Consider the following 20,162-nt stretch of genomic DNA (forward strand, 5'->3'; position numbering starts at 1 on the left):
GAATTTCACACAAGTATGCTTTGTCTCTAGTGTGTCAGCATAAATTACCACAAAATTCAAGTAAAATAGCTGAGACTGTATTAGAAGCACACCTGAGGAAAAGCACTAGTTCATTTCATTTTCAATCCTTACGTGTAAATAAACCATGAAGATAAAAATTCAGTTTTATGGGACTCCAGTGAGCCTTCCATCATTTCTTTTTTTTTTTTTAAGATTTATTTATGCATACGAGAACTGGGATACAGACCAGAGGTGTGGGGGGTGAGAGGGTTCACCAGAGACAGAATGGGGAGCAGAACGGGCGGATCTACTGAAATACACTGCTGAGGGGAGAGGCCGGTGAGACAGGAGAGGCCTGCTGTGCCATGTGGGTAGCTCCCTGGCTGGGGATTGAACTCGTGCTGCAGTGGTTGCAGACAGCTTCATAGTTCTACGTCTTAACCCCTTGTACCACCAGGGAGGCCCCGAGCCTTCCATCATTTCAAGGGATATTATAAAAGTCTCAAAGAAACATAACAAAAAAAAAAATCAAGCAAACCACAGTATAATAATTATCGTCAATGTTAAGAATGTTATAACAGAAACATCTCTAAATACCACAAAAGCCTGCCATTTCAGGTACACCTTTATCTTTCTGGTATTTATCTAAAAGTGCTATCCTCAGATCAGAAGGAGAATATGTGCTCATATAAATAGTAAGTTAACATGAAGGACATCTCTTTTTATTGGTATTTAGAAATTTTCCTTTATACATATAGGGTGTTTATACATTCATCACAGGAAAAAGTACCTCTGAACCGTTTTTTTTTTTTAAATATATATTACAATAAGTGGCAAAGTATTAAAACATTCTTAGAAATTATAAAAACAAATTCAGGACTGTTTTACCTCTTGTGAGCGAGGGAGGGTAAGGAAATATTGGCAAGTACACTTTCATTAGGACTCTAATTGCAGCTATAATTTGTTTCTTAAGTTAAATGGTGGGTATCTGTGTATGCTTTATCTTTGTTCTTTGTGTGCTTAAAATATACATTTTTTTTCTTCTAAAAAACAACTAGTAGCTGGTAGAAGATGAAAGAATGCAGAAATGGGGAGTGACAACAAGAACTTTGTGTTATATCCCGGGTGCTATATGCTGAGTTCTTTTCATTTACTCTTCATACCAACCTTGCAAAGTAGGTATTTTTTTCCTTTTCACAAGCCAAGGTAAGAGCCTAAGAAATTAAATGAATTGCCTTAGGTAACACAGCTTCAAAGTGGCAGAGCTTTAAATTGAGACAGTGCAGAGGTGGTAGAAAGTTTACACGGAGAGCAAGGGGTGGCACAGAGTGGCTTACAAGGAAATAGCGGGGACTTCCACTTTTGGGATGGCGGCATGAGATGCTCCAATGACCCATCATCCCCCCATGAAATAAGCATAGCTGGTATAAACACCACCATTTATAGTGTCTAAAAACTGTTCGAATGGAAGATGATAAGCAAAAAACACTTAAGAAAATACTGTAATACTCAAAAGAGAGGGACCTCCCGGGTGGCGCAGCGGATGAGCGCTGGGTTGCGAAGCTGCCCGCAGCCTCTGCAGCGCCAGTTCGATCCCCGGCTGCCCCCCGGCCACTGGAGGAGGGTCCCACATGGCGCGCAGACCCCTCCTGCCGCCCGCTGCTCCCCTCAGCAGTGTACTTCGGTCCTTCTGCCTGCTCTGCTCCCCGCTCTGGCTCTGGCTCTGGTGGATTCTCTCACCCTCCCGCGCTTCTGACTGTACCCAGTGCTTGTATAAACAAAACAAACAAACAAATAAATAAAACATGCCTCTATTAAAAAAAATTTAAAAAAAAACACCTCAAAAGAGGGAATGTTCATGGCAATTGAAGCATGACCTGCTCTGCCTCTCTTCCTCCCTCTTAGTTTATCTTAACGGAAGTGCCACTGCAAGCAAGTATGGCTAAAAGACAGGGCTCCCTCTCACTCAGCACCCAAAGGACACAACATCTCTTTAGCACATCTCATCAGTTTCAACTCTCAGTTGAAGAAACTCAATGTCTGGTGAGAGTGACTGAGAAATTGAAGGCTCCCTTCTCTACTCAGCTTCCACTCATAGGGAAGAAGTTCTACCCCAGGCTAAAAATAATGGGACTCAATCACCCTCAACCCAGCTCACTTGTAGGGCAGAGGTTCTGTGCTGGGAAGGTCAAACACAGGAGACCATAAGGTATCGCCCTACCCAGTGCCCTCAGTAGTGCCTTGAAGATTTTTCCCAGAGAGGAAGTCTAAGGGAACAGAGAGCACTGAAGCTTTTCCCAAAAGGGGCTGACTTTATTTGAAATCGAGTGTGGGGAAATTCAAACCTAAAGAATCTTGCAATGAAGATTTTGGTGGTAAGCAAATAAGAGGACGCTGGTAGCTCTTCTTAAGAGTAACAAGCCAAGTCGTAGGTCAACTAGGTCACTAGAGAGAACGGAGGTGGGGGGGGAGCTAAGAGGTGCCAAGAAGGGTCAGAACAAACTTCAAAGAATGGTCTCAGAAACTAGCTCTACCTGAACTAAATTGGATCAGATGGTGGATCAATTTATGCCCCAGGAAACTGTCTAAAACATTAGAGCAATCAGATGGAAATCACTGGAGCCTAACAACTGAGTGTGATACCAAATGGGGCCAGATAGCTTACAGAGGGATCAGAGAGCAAGACAGCCAGCGCGAGCCCTGCTAAATCACTGTCATTTCAGGGGGATTGTGTGCAAGACCGAGGCTGTGGAGTGATCTCAGAGTTTGTATACCATGGGGGAAATAAGCCCCACTAAAATAATTTAGTCAGGTTACTAAACAAATAAACAAAATCAAACTCCAGAGGAAAGGGGAAGAGAGTCAGTATCCAGATTTCTTTTTTTTTTTTAAATTTTTTTTTAAATAGAGGCATGCTTTATTTATTTATTTGTTTGTTTGTTTGTTTTTTGTTTATACATGCACTGGGTACAGTCAGAAGCGCGGGAGGGAGAGAGAATTCACCAGAGCCAGAGCAGGGAGCAGAGCAGGCAGAAGGACCGAAGGACACTGCTGAGGGGAGCAGCGGGCGGCAGGAGAGGTCTGCGCGCCATGTGGGACCCTCCTCCGGTGGCCGGGGAGCAGCCGGGGATTGAACCGGCGCCGCAGAGGCTGCGGGCAGCTTCGCAACCCAGCGCTCAACCACTGCGCCACTGGGGAGGCCCAGTATCCAGATTTCTTAAATCTAAACTTGCATATAGTGTCTTGCTGTCAACAAAAGGTTATGTGACACACAAACAAGAATGTGTGACCCATATAACAAGGGGGAAAAAGACAACATAAAAATAAATGCCAGGTTGAACAAAGACTTCAAAGTAGTTATTATAAATGTGCTACCAGAACAAAGGAAACTATGCTTAAAGAAATAAAGGAAGCTGCAATGACAATGTTCCATCAAATACTGAATATCATTAAAGAGATAAAAAATTATTTTAAAAAGAACCAAAAGAGGGCCTCCCTGGTGGCACAGCGGTTGAGCGCTGGGTTGCGAAGCTGCACCAGTTCGATCCCCGGCTGCTCTCCGGCCACCGGAGGAGGGTCCCACATGGCGCGCAGACCTCTCCTGCCGCCCGCTGCTCCCCTCAGCAGTGTACTTGGGTCCTTCTGCCTGCTCTGCTCCCCGCTCTGGCTCTGGTGAATTCTCTCACCCTCCCGCGCTTCTGACTGTACCCAGTACTTGTATAAATAAATAAAAAAAAATAAAAATCTTTTAAAAAAATTTAAAAAAAGAAAAAAAACCAGGGCCTCCCCTGGTGGCGCAGTGGTTAAGCGCTGGGCTGCGAGGCTGCCGCAGCCTCTGCAGCGCCGGTTCGATCCCCGGCCGCTGGGTGAGGGTCCCACATGGCGCACAGACCTCTCCTGCCGCCTGCTGCTCCCCTCAGCAGTGTACTTCAGTCCTTCTGCCTGCTCTGCTCCCCGCTCTGGCTGTGGTGAATCCTCTAACCCTCCCGCGCTTCTGACTGTACCCAGTGCTCGTGTCAATAAATAAATAAATAAATAGATAAATAAATAAATAAATAGATAAATAAATAGAGTTTCTTTAAAAAAAAAAAGGAAAAAAAAAAGAAAAAAAACCAAAAGAAAATTCTTGAATTAAAAAATATAATAACTGAAATTTCAATTTTCACTGTAGGTGAAAGAATCAGTGAATTTAAAGAGAAATTGATAGAAATTATGCAAAAAAATAAAGAAGAAAACGAATAAAGAAAAATTAACTGAGTCTCAGGGAAATATGGGACATCTTTGGGCTTCCCCGGTGGTGCAGCGGTTGAGCGCTGGGCTGTGAAGCTGCCCGCAGCCTCTGTAGCACCAGTTCGATCCCTGACCACCAGGCGAGGGTCCCACAGGGTGCACAGACCTCTCCTGCCACGCCCGCCGCTCCCCTCAGCAGTGTATTTTATCAGTCTGCCTGTTCTGCTCTCTGCTCTGGCTCTGGTGGATCCTCTCACCCTCCCGTGCATCTGGCCTGTACCCCAGTTCTTGTATAAACAAACAAACAAATAAATAAATCTTTAAAAAAAAACACAAATATGGGACATATTTAAGTACAACAACATATGCATGGTGAGCGAACCAAAAGGGGAGGAGGGAGAAAATGGAGCAGAAAAAAATATTTGAAGAAATAGTGACAGAAAGCTTCCCCAACTTGAGGAAAATATTAATCTGCACATTCAAGAAGTTCAGGGAACTTTAAACAGGATTGTGCAAAGAGATCCATACACACAAATATTATAGAATTGCTGAAAGACAAAAATCTTGAAAAGAGGAAGAGAAAAAACAAGTCATCATGAGATAGGGAATGTGAATAAGATGAACAGCTAATTTCTGACCAGAATTAGTGGAGCTCAGAAAGGCATAAGAGATCATACCCAAAGTAACGAGAGAAACAAAATTGCCTATCAAGAATTCTGTATTCATCCAAATTTTTTTGAAAAATGAAGGTGGAATGAAAACATTCCCAGAGAAACAAAAACTGAGAGAATTCTTTGCTAAAGACCCACCTTGCAAGAAATACTAAAGTTATTGGATAAAATTAAGTAAAATCAGATGTAAATTCATATTTACATATTAAAACATCGCAGAAAATCATGTAATGATGAAAAACATATTAATACGTATTTCTTCTTCTTTTAACAGAAAAATAATTGTAAAAAGTAATATTTTATCTTTGTGTGTTGGGCCTATAAAATATAGAAATATTTTATAGCACACTGGAAGGGGTGGAAATGTTGCTCTATTAGAATAAGGATATGATACCAGATAGTAATTCTGCCACAGGAAAAAACAGAGATAAACAAATGGTAAGCAAGAATGTTACCATAACAAATGCTATAAATATATCCTTGTTCCTATTTCTTCTTTCAGTTTCATTAATAAATATAAAAAATAATTATGATGATGTAAAATTGGGTTTTAACATATACATGTAATGTGTATAATTGTAACATGAAAAGGGAAGTGGAAATAGAGCTATACTAAGAGTAATATTTTTATAGTTCACTAGAATTATGTTAATGTGAATATGAAGTAGATTCAAACAAGTTAAGACATATATGGAAAGACTCATAACAAATGCTAAAAAATATTTCAAAAAATTATTAAAGAAATTCTAGTTTCAACTCTGGCAAGCAATTGGAAGTAATCATTACTCTCCTCACAACAAGAGGAAACACTAAACAAATAGAGTACCAATGTTTTTTTCTAGGATCCACTGAGAATTGAGATCACTGACAAAATTACCACCCTAAAATCTAGAAAGACAGATAGAGCAAATTAGAGCAGAGGTCAGAAGTCACTGTGGCCAGTAACTGGTAGGGACACTTCAGTGGTAAGTTTGATGAATTGAAAGATTCTGAGTGTGGAACAACTTGACAGGTAAAAGTTCTGGGACCCAGTCTTGGGGACCCCAAAACTTTTGTGGATTTTGCATCCAGGAACCCAAACACATTTTCATAATGAAGATCAGAGAAAAATCCCCTTGTGTTTCAAGAAGGGTAGAGAAAAATAACCATTATATAATGCTCCCAGAATATTTCTCCATGCAAAGGCTTGCTCTTCAAGGGAACTGATATTGCAAACATTGACAAACTGAAGGGAGAAATGGAGAGCAACAGGATGATAGTAGGGGATCTGCAAACTCTAGGGAAGCCACTAAATTTTTTCAGAGGAATTATCATACATAATGAAAGAAGAGAAAATAAGGTCAGGTAAATATGTAATTATACAGCGATAGCAGTAAGAGGGGGTATTAAAGAAACAAAAAGTGCAGTGAATAGGAAACAGTTACAAACATGGTAGATATTCTTTTATTTATTTTTATTTTTTTTTTTTATAGAGGCATGTTTTTTATTTTATTTATTTGTTTGTTTGTTTTGTCTATACATGCACTGGACACAGTCAGAAGCGCGGGAGGGCGAGAGAATTCACCAGAGCCAGAGCAGGGAGCAGAGCAGGCAGACGGACTGAAGTACACTGCTGAGAGGAGCAGCGGGCGGCAGGAGAGGTCTGCGCGCCATGTGGGACCCTCCTCTGGTGGCTGGGGAGCAGCCGGGGATCGAACCAGCACCGCAGAGGCCGCAGGCAGCTTCGCAACCCAATGCTCAACCGCTGCGCCACCGGGGAGGCCCGGTAGATATTCTTTTAAAGGTGTGTTTATTTATGCATACAAGAACTGGTAGATATTAACCCAACTGCATCAATAATGATTTTAAATGTGAATGGTCTAAATATGCCAATTAAAAGACAGCAACTGTCAGAGTGGGTATAAAAACAAGACTCAACTGTTTATTGTCTACAAGACACAGATTAAAAGAAACAGGCTCTCACCCGTTGCTCCCCTCAGCAGTGTATTTCAGTCAATAGCCTGTTGTGTTCCCCACTCTGTCTCTGGTGAATCCTCTCACCCCCCCATATCTCTGGCCTACACCCCAGTTCTTCTACACAAAAAATAAATAAAAATTTAAAAAAGAAACAAACTGTAAATAGATATATTAGCAATATCAAAAGATAGCTGGGCAAAAGGGGTGTCTTGGTTGGTAGTGGATATCTGGTGGCGAGTGAGGTGAGAAAACGCCATCTTGGAACCAATACAGTGTTATAAACTAATGTTACCTCAACAAAAAAATATTTTTTTAAAAAAAGATAATGGGACTAGTTACAGTAAGTTCAGAAAAACCTTGCATCAGAACAAGAAAAATAAAGAGGAAGCATTACAGAGACAAAGGGCCAATACTCCAACAAGACAAAACAATCCTTAATGTGAATGCACCCAAGAGAACATCAAAATGCATGAGGTAACAACTGATAAAACTGAAAGAGAAATGATAAATCCACTGTTCTGGTTAGAGACTTCACCATTGCTCTATCAGGAATCATCAGATCCAACAGATCAAAAATTAGTAAGAATATAGTTGAACTGAGCAGCATTATTTTTTTAAAGATTTATTTATTTATGCATACAAGAACTGGGGTACAGGCCAGAAGCACAGGGGTGGGGGTTAGAGGATTTACCAGAGACAGAGTGGGGAGCAGAACAGGCAGACTGACTGAAATACACTGCTGAGGGGAGCAGTGGGAGAGCCAGGAGAGGTCTGCTGTGCCATGTGGGTCAGCATCCTGGCCGAGGATGGAACTCATGCTGCAGAGGCTGCAAATAGCTTCATAGGTTGTATCTTAACCCCTTGCGCCACCAGGGAGGCCCCTGAGCAGCATTATTAATGTAGTAGATTTAACTGATTTTTTTTTTAAGATTTATTTATTTATTTATTTATATAAGCACTGGGTACAGTCAGAAGCGTGGGAGGGTGAGAGAATTCACCAGAGCCAGAGAGGGGAACAGAACAGGCAGACTGATGAAATACACTGCTGAGGGGAGCAGTGGGCACGGCAGGAGAGGTCTGCGCACCATGTGGGATCCTCGCTGGCGGCCAGGGATCAAACTGGTGCTGCAGAGGCTGCGGGCAGCTTCGCAGCCCAGCGCTCAACCACTGAGCCACCAGGGAGGCTCTATGTGAGTCATTTCTCAACAAGACAAATAACCCAATCTAAAAATAAGCAAGGAATCTGAATAAATATTTCTCCAAATGAAAAGGTACAAATTTCCAATAAGCACATGAAAGATACTCAACATTACTAATCATTAGAAAAATCTAAGTCAACATTAGAACGAGGTATCACTTCACACCGGCTAGGATGGGCTAACAAAAAAAGAGTGATAATAACAAATGTTGATAAGGATACAGAGCAAACAGAGGGCTCATGCATTGTAGGTGAGAATTGGTGCAGTCACTTTGGAAAACAATCCAACAGTTCCTCTGAAAGTGAAACAGAATTACCAGATGACCCAGCAATTCTCTTGGCACTTACCCAAGAGAAATGAAGATGTTATGTTCACACAAAGACTCACACATACATGTTGACAGCAGCCCCATTCACGATCCCTGTCCATAAACAGGCAAAGGGAAGAACACTATGCAGTATCTGTGTCGCAGAATATTTTTTTGGCAAGTTGAAAAATGAAGTACTTTGGTGGTGGGTGTGGTGTGGTGACATACATCAGAAGAGGTGTGACCCCACATCCCTAAATCATACACAGTGTTGTAAACCAACGTTACCCTCCATAAACAGCAATACAATTTTAAAAAAAGGTTTTTCATTAAAAAAATAAATTAAAAAATGAAGTGCTGATAAGTGCTACAATGTGGATGAATCTCAAAAACATTATGTTTAGTGAAAGAAACCAGACATAAAAGACCATGTGTTGTGAGTCCACTTAAATGAAATGTCCAGAATAGGCAAATCCATAGTAATGTAATGTATTTTCATGGTTGCCTTAGATTACCAGCGGGAAGCACCTGTTAATGAGTTCAGGTTTATTTGGGGAGTGATGACAATGTTCTAAAATTGATTGTGGTGAGGTTGCACAACTCTGAATATATTAAAAATAATTTTTAGACCCATTCCCACCCCTCCTCCTACTAAAAATAATTTAACTGTACACTTTAAACAGGTGAACTGTATAGTATGCAAATTTCATGTTGATAAAGCAGTTATATACAAAAGACTATGGCAATGATTATTCTTCTAAGCTTGGTGGTGGGTACATGGGTGCTCGTTAGATTACCACCCTTTACATTTGCATTTAGATTCTCTTTGCATGTAAAATACATAACTAAGTGAAAAAAAAATTGACAAGTCTAACAGACCTGGATTCTAATTGTGGCTTAACACTTAACAGCTATGAGTTCTTGGTCAGATGACTTAACCTTTCAATGTCTTATCTGTAAAGCAGAGGAGGTAATAATAGTAACTCCCTCACAGGCTCATCCATCATGTGCCTGGCACACTGTCAGTGTTATTATTAGCTAATGTTGGCTCCAGGCAGTGTAGTCACTAGTCCAAATAGTCCAGCTTCATAGCTACTCTTTCTTTAGACTCCAACGTCCATATTCACTGTCCCTCAAGAGTCCTCCACTTTGATCACAGGAATAAAATTGAGCTTCAAGTAAGATCTACTGAATTTTACCTTTGAAAACTCTCTATTTAACAGTTCTTATAAAAGCCAAGACATCTCCTAACAAACTAGAACAAAACCCAAAATTTCCACCACTTCTGAGCATTGGTGCCAAGCAGTATTCTAGCTTGGTTCTGGAAGTTTAAGTCTTGACCAGATTAAGAGAATATGCTTGTCAGTGTTGAGTAGCCACCAGAATCCAAGCCCACTCTGAGTCTAGTCTCCAGGTTGCCACAAGAACCTGCATGTGTTGTCCTCGCTATGGCCCCACCTGGATTTCTAGCACATGCCCTTAAAAGCTGAAAGCACATCTTCAAGTCTGTCATACCGTGTTCTGGCCCAGACAAATGTGCCAGTGACCATGTCGGGGGTGGGTAGTCAGAGGGAGAGGAAGGATAGGAGAGATGTGAAGTTATGTGGACTCTTAAAGGAAACACTATTTTGCTGTTTTTCATGCATCTGTAAATTTATGTTCATGCAAATTTTTATCAGAGCCCTTTGCTTAAAGTACCTGAACACACAGTTCACAGTGCTAGTTTCCACTAGCACTTCCACCTTCCTCTCCTAATAACTGCCTTAACCACAGCACTAATGGAGACTTCCTCCACCAGACAAAGGGAAAGTGAACAGTTTAGCCATTTGTCAGCCACTCGGATGAAACTCTCCTGGGGGTAGGGGAAGGCCAAAGCATTGGATCTAAATAGAACTTCACCTCAGGAAAGCCTTCTCTGTTCTTCCCTCACCCCCACACTAAGTTGATACCAGGTTGCAAAGCCTCACAAGGTCCCTTCAATTACCCTTTGGTAAGACAACATGTTTACAACATGGAATTTCCTGTCTGAGGGCGAGATTCTGTGTTCCAGAGGGGAGGGACATTTGCTATATTGTTCACTTTTGTATCCCCACCAGCCGGCACCTGACCTTGCACAAAGTAGATACTCAGTAAATATTATGGAAAAATCAATCCATGTAACAATCAATCATTTCCTGGCAAGAGGAATGAGGATGATCAGCAGTTCAATTGGAGACCTGGCATCTCCTAAGGAGGGCTCCTAGGAAAGGATCTTACTGGAGAAGTCTTTTTTGGGGGTGAGGGGGGATGTTAAAGACTTACCTGTGCTGGGTGAGTACATTTACAGCTGAAGGATGATTTGCACAGTATGCCAGATACATGGATTTAAAATGAGGCATGAGGTTAAGTAGACAACCTCCTACTTTGTGTTGGTTTTCTGGAAACCTGTAGGCAAAACAAGTGAAACACAGAATGTAAAATAAGAAAGAAGGGATAAAGGAAGATGCTTTCAATGAAACCATACAACATGCGAGCTTTTTGCCAAAGGGGAGCTGTGTTACAACCATTTTGTCCATGAAGTAAAGTTCTTGACCACTGCTTCAAACTCTAGCCACCAAATAGCTCCAATAGACAGGGTCAGACACGTACTTAGAATGAGTAGGTAAGATGCTTTTTTAAATTATAATATTTCGATTTAGCTGGGCACACTACAAATACTCTTGGTTAATTTATGTGAAGTTCAAAGTACAAACATAACTATCCAAATCTAAAAATTAACACATTGCAAAGAAATATCATATAGTCCAGGCGACATAGTGCTTGGTAGGTGGAGTGACCTCAAGATTCTTTAAATTGATTTTTTGAATTACAAGCCACCTGCTTTCATCTGTAGAAAAATCAGAAAAGTACGTGAAAGAAAAAAAATACTCAGATTTGACATCTAGTGTAACAATTTTGGCGTATTCCTTGAACTTTCTTCTAGATGTTTCTCTATAAAATGGAAAACAAAGATTATATCTCTGGTTTGCAATCTGCTATTGCCACTTAGTAAACATCTTTCCACGTCAGGAATCTGGATCCCTCTCGACATCTGGAGTGGCTCCTCAGGGGTCTCTTTGTGTCTCTCCCCACCTCCCTCCCTGGGCAACCAGGCATCTGTGTCCCCTAAAGCTCAAAAACAGGCCCTAGTTCCCCTGTGGACAGTGAAAGTCGATAACTTCTCCAAGATCTGCTTAGAAAATGAATCTTGCTACAGAAATGTAGGGCCTGCAGGATGAAGCTGAGCACCTCTGTGCGCTAGCTGGCCCACAAAAACGTGTGGTGGTTCACATCCAAGTACGCTTTTCGCTTCCCCACTTTTATGAATTTTAACTTTAATATAATAACATACCAGGAGGGACTAAAAGAGAAAAGCCAGCTGGTGAAACAAAATGAACCGTTTGAATAACTTTTCCAGGCAATTCTAATGTACAAAAGAAAATCGATGTCAAAGGTATGATCTATGGCCAATTAAGACCTTAGTTGCCTCTCCCGCTGACCAGCAGCAGTGATCCAATATGACTTTTACATGAAGTCACAAGTAATTCACTAGATGTGGGCCCCGATGGACGAGTGCTGTGACTCTGCGACCGCCACCACCTCATGCATTGTCTCCATACTGGCACAAATTTCCAAGCGGTAAGAAATGCATAAATATAACCGTGCCCTATCTAAGACAGCACTTAAGAGGAAAACTAAATGCAAGCAACTAACACCGTTGGCTGTGTTCATGGCGATACGCAACACTCACTTGGAACATTCTTCCAAGGCTTGGCAGAGTGTCTGTTGAAACGTGCATACTTCCTCGAAGTTTCCCAGTAAAGATGTAAACTCCACGCTGCTCAGGCTGGGGGGAAAAAAAAGGCATGTAGCTTCAGTGAGCAGAATCTGAGGAGGAGTCTAGTCATTCCCAGTCTGGGGAGCTGATTGGTGGGAAATCACTGGCAAAGCGGACGAGGGAAGCAGCCCCTAGATTCTAAGCGCTGCTTTGCAACTTCTACCACCTCTGTGATCTCAAGCAACTTTCCAAAGCTTCTTTCCTTGATGTCCCTTCTCTATAGTAAGAAAAATGAGCCCAAGGAAAATGAGTGTTAAGGGGCATTTAGGTATTTTCCAAAGCAGCAAGTAAATGAATAATAAGTGTTTCATATCTAAGCGCTGAAGTAGGCGAAGTACACGGATGCTGGGACTAAGTAGAAACTTTTGCGTGCTCCCTTCTGAAGGAACTGGGGAAGTCACTGAGAGCTTTGCTAGCTGTTCATATACAGAACGGGGAGAAATAGCAAAATCCAGTTTATCCTAAATGAAGATGCTCCTAAGCCAACGAAAGGAAATCTTTCAGAGGAAGGGGGCGGGAAGAAGATAGGAGTGACTTGTCGTGCTTGTATTTGGAGGGGACAGGGGTCAAATAAAGAGCAACAGAACAATTTTACCCAGGGCTTCTGTGGTAAGAACCGTCTCACTCCCCCTTCACCCCGCCAAAGAGGAGGTGGCAATAATGACGCCAGCAGCGCTCATCCTGCTCTTCACACCTATGCGAGCATTTTACAGCCACAAACTCATTTTGCCCCCAGAGCAAATTTACGGGTAGGACTAGCGCTGCCTCCGTTGTACATTTCAGGAAGCCCGGGCACAGGGAGGTTAAGCAGATCACCCCAAGTCACCCCAAGTCCCAAGCCAGGGACTGGCAAAGGCTGAATTAGAACCAACACATTCTCGCTCCAGGGTCCACGCTGGAGAGAACTTTCCTGAAGATATCCTTAAAAGGCCAGTGTCTGCCACGGGTTCTTTCTCCTTCACATAATAATCCTAAGGGAGAGTTTCCAAGACAGTCATCTTTGCTGACAAAGAGAAAGGGAGAACAAGCCTCGCCAGCAAGCCCGGCGGATGAAAAGCCCCCAGTTCCTCTGCTGTAATGCCCTCCTGAGCCACAGGCTGGAAAAACCCTTTTGGGGGGTCAAAAGCGAAAGCGTCAGCCTGCTCCCCTGGCTCCCTCTCTCATAGCAGCCAGAACCTGACTGAAGGGAGGACCTGCACCGGATTGGGGCCTTATTTGACCCCTCTGGGGTCAGAGAATAAACTGCCTTGCTCGAATCACTGGTGTCTACAAGCCAGAGTGCGGTGGAGACCGACAGCAAGAGCCTGGCGAGCTGGCGCGTGGGAAAGGCGCTTGGCCCTCAGGTCTCCCACAGCGCTGCCCTGGCGCTCCTGTGACCACCTTGTGCAAGTGTCAGGTGCTCACGGCTCTGCTCTGGCTCTTTCCCTTTCCTTCCCTCTTATGTTTCTTGACTGGTAACCAGTCACTCCTTCCCTTGAGCTCTTAGCAGCTCCCCTTCCCACGTTGGCACTTCAGTTTCCCCCTGGTCCTCTGCTGGGCACCGCCAGGAAGCAGAGGGAACATTTCTCTTGGTGGCAGGAGACACCATGTGCCGTCTGGCACATACTGGCTGTGGTGGGCACAGCAGTGAGCCTCTTTGGATGTGGGTTTTCTTCCCCAGTGGGGTTGCCATCTCTTGCAGGCCACTAGAGCCAGTGATTCATTGAGGTTCCATTCAGGTCTAAGAACTGCATTCGCAGAACACCTCAGCTTTTGCATAATAATCACAAAGGACACTTTGTTGTTGACCATGTTTAGATGCACAGGAATACAAAATCCTTTCATAATGAAGCAGCATTCCCATAGTGCTGGGAAAATAACCAAGTGGGAAATTGAGCAAGCCGTTATGCGTAGGCAAGCATGGCTTGGACACAAGGAGAAACAAGTGAAATATTTAAATTTATTTAAGCCTGAAGTCAATAGCTTAGGCAACCCGTCAGTAAGGGGAAGCTTTGGTTATCTCTTATGTGGCCTGGCTGTGAGAATCTCTGATTTATACAGCATATTCTCTAGTAAAGTTTAAGCAATTAAAATAAAAACACAAAGGAATGCAGTATTAGCCACTATTTATTTGTTGAATATGCCATGCCTAGAAACACACAGGCACACAAAAGAATGTTCAGTATTTTGCTTTCATGAAAACTAAATTTTCAGTTCAGGTCTCAGACAATCACTTCAGATTTCTAAGACCAGAAGAGGATTTGAACATTTTATTTAAACAAGATGTTTTAACATCTCTTTCTCGTTCACTTTTGCCTGAGTGAAATACTGACTTGAATTGCTTTCACGAACATTCACGAATTCACACTCTTTGCACTGTCAGTGCATGGGAAAGAGTTTCTGCCCTGGTAAGCAAGGGTCAGAGCAAGCACGTGAATTTCCAGTTTGTGTGCTTTCTGCATAAAAACAGCAGCAAGTTCTTTTTCTGTAAGGTAAAACCAGCTCTATCACTTTTAAAACGTACAAGATAAAAATTGTGACAGACAGTAAAGTGAATGTGCTCATTCCTTCCACAGCCTGAAGGAAAAGAAAGCCAAGCTCTCCAGAAGCAACATCTTGCATCAATTCTACCGCCTTGACCATGTTCTTGGCAACCTGTGATCTGTGGAAATCTTCTAAAGGGCAAAATCAATTATTCAGTGACATGAGTGATGACTTCATATGCTAACATTATCTCACTTTATTTAGCAAGGGATTTAAAAAATAAATCTTACTTGTTATTGGACTGTAGGGGTCTTAAGTAAGTAACAAGAAGAGACTGCAGTTCTTTAGCATAATCTTTCTCAGTGTCCAAGATGTTCTGTAACACCTACAGAGAAACAAAGGTCAAGGTATTATCATTGTCTGGGCCGAGGTAGAATATAGCTTTAGATCTTTTACCCAAATTACAAGGAAAAAAAATCCTATTGACACAGGCTAGCAATGTAAGTAAGGAGCACAAAATCTGAATGTACTTTGTTTCATTCTAGCAAATTACCTTAACAACTGCAAGACAACTGGCTACACTGCATAATGTACCAACCCCATGTTTCAGTTCCCCATAACTGGAGGGACCTTGCCATTTACACACTATTGTTCAAAATGCTTTTGTTTGCTTTAGATAATTTTATCCTCAGGAAAGGTCTGTTACTTAACAAAGGATCATTTTTCCCATTTTATGGATGAGAACATTGAGAGCACTAGTTTAAGAAGTAGATTCAATGTCAGGATAAATTAACAACTGTGATATCAAACATTGCAAAAAGTTTTTGTTTCAGTTATGTTTTTTTTTTAAAGATTTATTTTATTTATACAAGAACCGGGGTACAGGCCAGAGGTGCAGAAGGGTGAGAGGATTCACCAGAGACAGAGTAGGGAGCAGAACAGGCAGACAGACTGAAGTACACTGTTGAGGGGAGCAGCGGGTGAGACAGGAGAGGTCTGCCGTGCCATGTGGGTTGCCCTACGGCCGGTGGGGATCGAACTGGCACTGCGGAGGCTGTGGACAGCTTCACAGCGATGCGCTCAACTGCCTGCGCCACCAGGGAGGCCCTGTTTCAGTTATGTTTTTGATAAAACTTTGAGGGGTCAAAATCTGAGGACACCGAATTGTTCAGAGGGTTAAAACTGGTCTTTTAATAAAGGTAAAAGGTGCTATCATAAAACATTCAAATAGAAAAAACTGAAATGTGCGGAACTGAACAAGGGAAAGAATGTTTATCAGTACTATTAATGATAATCCAATTAAAATTCTGGAGGTGACGGGCCTCCCCTGGTGGCACAGCGGTTGAGTGCTGGGCTGTGAAGCTGCCGCAGCCTCTGCAGTGCTGGTTTGATCCCCGGCCGCCAGCGAGGCTCCCACATGGTGCACAGACCTCTCCTGCCACACCTGCTGCTCCCCTCAGCAGTGTACTTATTCAGTCTGCCTGTTCTGTTCCCCGCTCTGGTGAATTCTCTCACCCTCCTGCGCTTCTGACTGTACCCAGCGCTTGTATAAATAAATAAATAAATAAATAAATCTTTAAATAAAAAAAAAAAATTCTGGAGGTGAAACAATCAATCTATAGGTCATCAGTTTCTCTTCTCTCCCCAGTCCTAGGGTCAAGGCCCATCTCCCAGCCTTTTCTGGAGGCAGCTACAACCTTCATTTCAACCTCCTAGAGTTAAAGCTGACATTTTGGTATATTCTCTCTCATGTCTCCTAATTCTTCAACAAAAAGTTACCGAGTATCTTCTCTCTGCCAAATGCCAGGCCGCCTGCAGGGAGCTACCACTCTATTTGTAAAGGGAGACATTAAACAGGGGATCATAAAACAATGTGAAGCTTGCCAGACATATACTCACAGGACAATGCATTATGATCTGTTTTTGAAAGGTGGTGTGGGCAAAGCCAGCGGAAGCCCAGGTAACTGCAGACTTTTGGGGAAACACCTGCACTGGAGGGTGGTCTTCCAGGCCCTGCTACCGGCTGAAAGGTTGTTTCAGTTTTAAAGCTTCACTCACCTCACCTGAGATTGTGACATTTCACCTATCTCAGGAGCCATTGTGAAGAGGTAGTAACACACAGTGCAGGTAGGTGCTAGGTGGGTGGGAGACAGTCCCAACAATTTCAGTATAGGATGCAGTGAAAGCAGTGCTTAAAGACATATATACATATAGCTGTAAATGCTAACAAGTATGTAACTGGACAAATTAAAAAAATCCGAGCTTTTCTTACATCTGCTAGGAGATTGAGGTCACAGGGGGAAATGCTACTCCCAAAACTGGAGAGACAGACAGATACCGAGAATCAAAACCTGCTGCAGCAGAAACCCACGAGCTCTCTGCCCAGCTGGGCTATCGTTTATTGGTGCCTCTCAAGTATCCTCATACTCACGCTCAGCACTGGCATTCATTGCTTTATTCCTAGAACTAGAGACAACTAACCCAAAGTCAGTAGTGTCATATTTTATGAAGATTGCTTTATAAGCTGCACCTGTCTGTTGATCTATAGTATTTGCATTGGGGGAAGCGTGGTGACATGGCTTCCCGCTTACATGCAAGAGGGAATGACGTCATCTAGTCATCTCCTTTGGTTCACATTTTCTTTTTTCTTTTTATTATTGAGGTAAAGTTGGCTTACAACCAGCTTTAGGGGTGTAGGTTCACACCTCCTCAGATATATGTCACCACACCACACCCACCACAAAAGCACCCATAGTCCTTTGCCCCAGGCCATTGGGCCCCCTCCCTGCTTTGTCCCAATCCTCTCCCTTCCCCGATAGCCTCAATTCTGCAGTCATATTTCTAGGATTTGTGATAGTTTGGTTCTATCATGTCCTTTGCTTTGTTTCTCTATATCCCCGCATTGTCCTTCTCCTGACTTCTTTCACTCAGCACCGGCCCCTCCAGTTCCATCCATGTTGTCACAAATGGCTTGTTCACATTTTTCTAAAATGACCATGTCTGGTAACAAACCATCTCACACCCTCACCCTCTTTTCCAGCACTGCTATCTCTGTCACATTACACAAATTATAGCACTTGTTAAACAAAAAGGGGCAACAAAATTAAAAAAAGTCATTGCCTGAAGGGAATTTTTTTTTTAATTGGAAGAACCACAGATACAATTTACATCATAAAATTAAGTTTTAAAACAAATAGCATAGCTTGAATCCCACGGTTGCTATAATTTAACCTTCTTCTCTCCATGGAAACAACTTTATAATTTCAACTCCCTTTGCATTGCTATCATCTGGGCAGCCTGTGAAAGAAATCACTACGATTTTACAAGAAAGGGGCAAAGACCCTGCCGCTAAGGGTCTGAATTGCTAGGTGAGGCGTCTGTCTCCCAGGATCCCCATCCCCGCGGGCACCACTAGCAGAGGGCAGTCGGAGCAAAGGCAAAGTAGGCAGGCAAGCGCTTCCTGCTGCCTCTGAGAGAGTTCCTGAGAAGCTAAATGGAAATGGGCATTAAACTCATATTGTTGTAAGTTTTGAGGGGGTCGGAATGCTGACTTTACAAAACTAGAATGACAAGGTGATTAATGAGTCCTCCACTAAATAATGCAAAACTATTTGAAAGGTAAGGTATGAAATCACACCGTCCTGGCAGCAGTCTGATGAGTAGAAATGTTCATCAGGGTGGAAGCTTGGGATTCTCTCCAACATTCACTTGGACATTTATTGCTTTTTTCAATCTCAAAAGACCAACTGATGAACTTTTGAGACTGGTTCTTTATTTTTCGAGCCACAGGGCAACTACTGTAAAAGGATAAAAAGGGAAGCAGACAGAGAAGGCTATGTGTTCCCAAACAGAAGCCCTCAGTGGTGAGTCAGAAGGCAAGGAGTTTGGCAGGCCAACCAACTTCACAGAAGTACAATTTGATCAAGATGAAATCCATTGAAACTTACTAAAATAGACAGCCTCCAGACATTGCCTTTGCCTCCCTGGTTCTGCCTTCACAGAGACAACTAAGCACCCTTTTGCTCAATTAACTTTTGTCTAAATTCAGAATAAAACAGATGGTGAGAAACCAAAGAAAAAAGTTGGAGGTCTTTTCTATCTCCATCCTGGGCTCTCGATTTCCACTAAAATATGTTTCATACATTTCCTGGAAGGGTCTTAGAGTGAGTTCATTTTTATAAGTATGTTTTCCAAGGGAAAGCTTCACATAAATATGGAGAAATTACTTTATAAGGCTAAAGTGTATAAACAAAGCATGAAAGTAAAGATTTGTCCAATGATAAAGGAAGACTATAATGGCCCCAGGAAACCTTAAATCAAAGCAAAAACATCAAAATATTACAGGAATTCTGAGATAATTATGATGCTCATAAAAGTGAGTTAAGGTTGGTTAAGGCTTATGAGAACAAAAAAGGCAACGTATTACTGCGTTGATATCATATTTGGCTTCTATGCCAGCAGAGCATCCTGTTTACATTCAAGCGCAATGATTGATTTGAGTCCTTGACTCCACAAAACAAGCAGCATTATTCCCTGTTATCAAAAGACTCACTAACTTGAAAATCCTGTCACCTCCAGGCCTCCAATGGAAGAGATGTATGAATAAGACAGGAAATGGGGAGGTAAAAGAACTGAGGTTATGGAGAAGGAGAAAATGGGGAGATGTGAAGTTTAGGCAGGTGGATGAAAAAGGGCAGAGTACACAGGATTTTTAGGGCAGTGGGACTACGATATTAGTGATGGATACATGCTGTGATATTTTGATTTATAAGAAATATCTATTTTGCCATTCAGATGATCAAAATACATTTCTCATACACATTTGGTCTGCATTCACATTCTTGACTCACAGCTCAAAGATTCTAGAAACTTCCTAAGCGTTGAGGGTAATAAAGGTGGCTTTTGGATGTTAATGAGCTGACTTTTTCGAAGAAAAGGGGCTGCTTGCCGGGAGATCCAACCATGTGATGAGGGTTGGAACTTCCAGTCTCCTGACCTCTGGGAAGTTGAATCGATCCCCGATGATCCAATCAGTCATGTGTAATTAACAGAGCCTCCATACCCCCACAAAAAAGGACGGGGTTCAGAGAACTTTGGGGTTGGTGAACGCGGGCGTGAAGAGGGCTTGGCAGCCCTACATCTTCTCCCCACACCTTGCTCCATGTGTCAATTCCCCCTGGAAATCCTTTGTACTGAATTGTTCATGTAGTGAGTAAATGAGTTTCTTCAGTTTTTTGAGCCATCATAGCAAATTAATAGAACCCAAGGAGAGGCTGTGGGATGCTCCGACCTGCAGCTGCTCAGGAGCCCCAGTGACAGCCTGAACTTGCAACCAGCATCTGACGTGGAGAATGGCCTTGAGAGACAGCCCTTTACCTGCAGGGTGGGGGGCTGCTATGAGTAGATAGTGCCCGAATTGTTGGACACCCTGGTTTTTGAGAACTGCTTGTTGCTGTGGAGAAGCCTCCATGCACACTCAC

At 42.5% G+C, this 20,162-nt stretch overlaps 1 protein-coding gene across 2 annotated transcripts in view; it reads right to left on the reverse strand.

Moving 5' to 3' along the window:
• The window catches only part of ARHGEF6 (Rac/Cdc42 guanine nucleotide exchange factor 6), a gene marked incomplete at both ends in the record, with an annotated part of 94,296 nt that overhangs the window by 26,410 nt on the left and 47,724 nt on the right, over positions 1-20,162 (reverse strand). For both annotated transcript variants that reach the window (XM_084258615.1, XM_084258614.1), the window contains 3 exons: positions 10,665-10,787; positions 12,133-12,228; positions 14,973-15,067. In XM_084258615.1, coding sequence (XP_084114741.1) covers positions 10,665-10,787; positions 12,133-12,228; positions 14,973-15,067 — 314 coding nt within the window. The remainder of the gene's footprint in view (positions 1-10,664; positions 10,788-12,132; positions 12,229-14,972; positions 15,068-20,162) is intronic.

This window comes from Talpa europaea (assembly GCF_964194135.1).
Source record: "Talpa europaea genome assembly, chromosome: X".
NCBI lineage: Eukaryota > Metazoa > Chordata > Mammalia > Eulipotyphla > Talpidae > Talpa > Talpa europaea.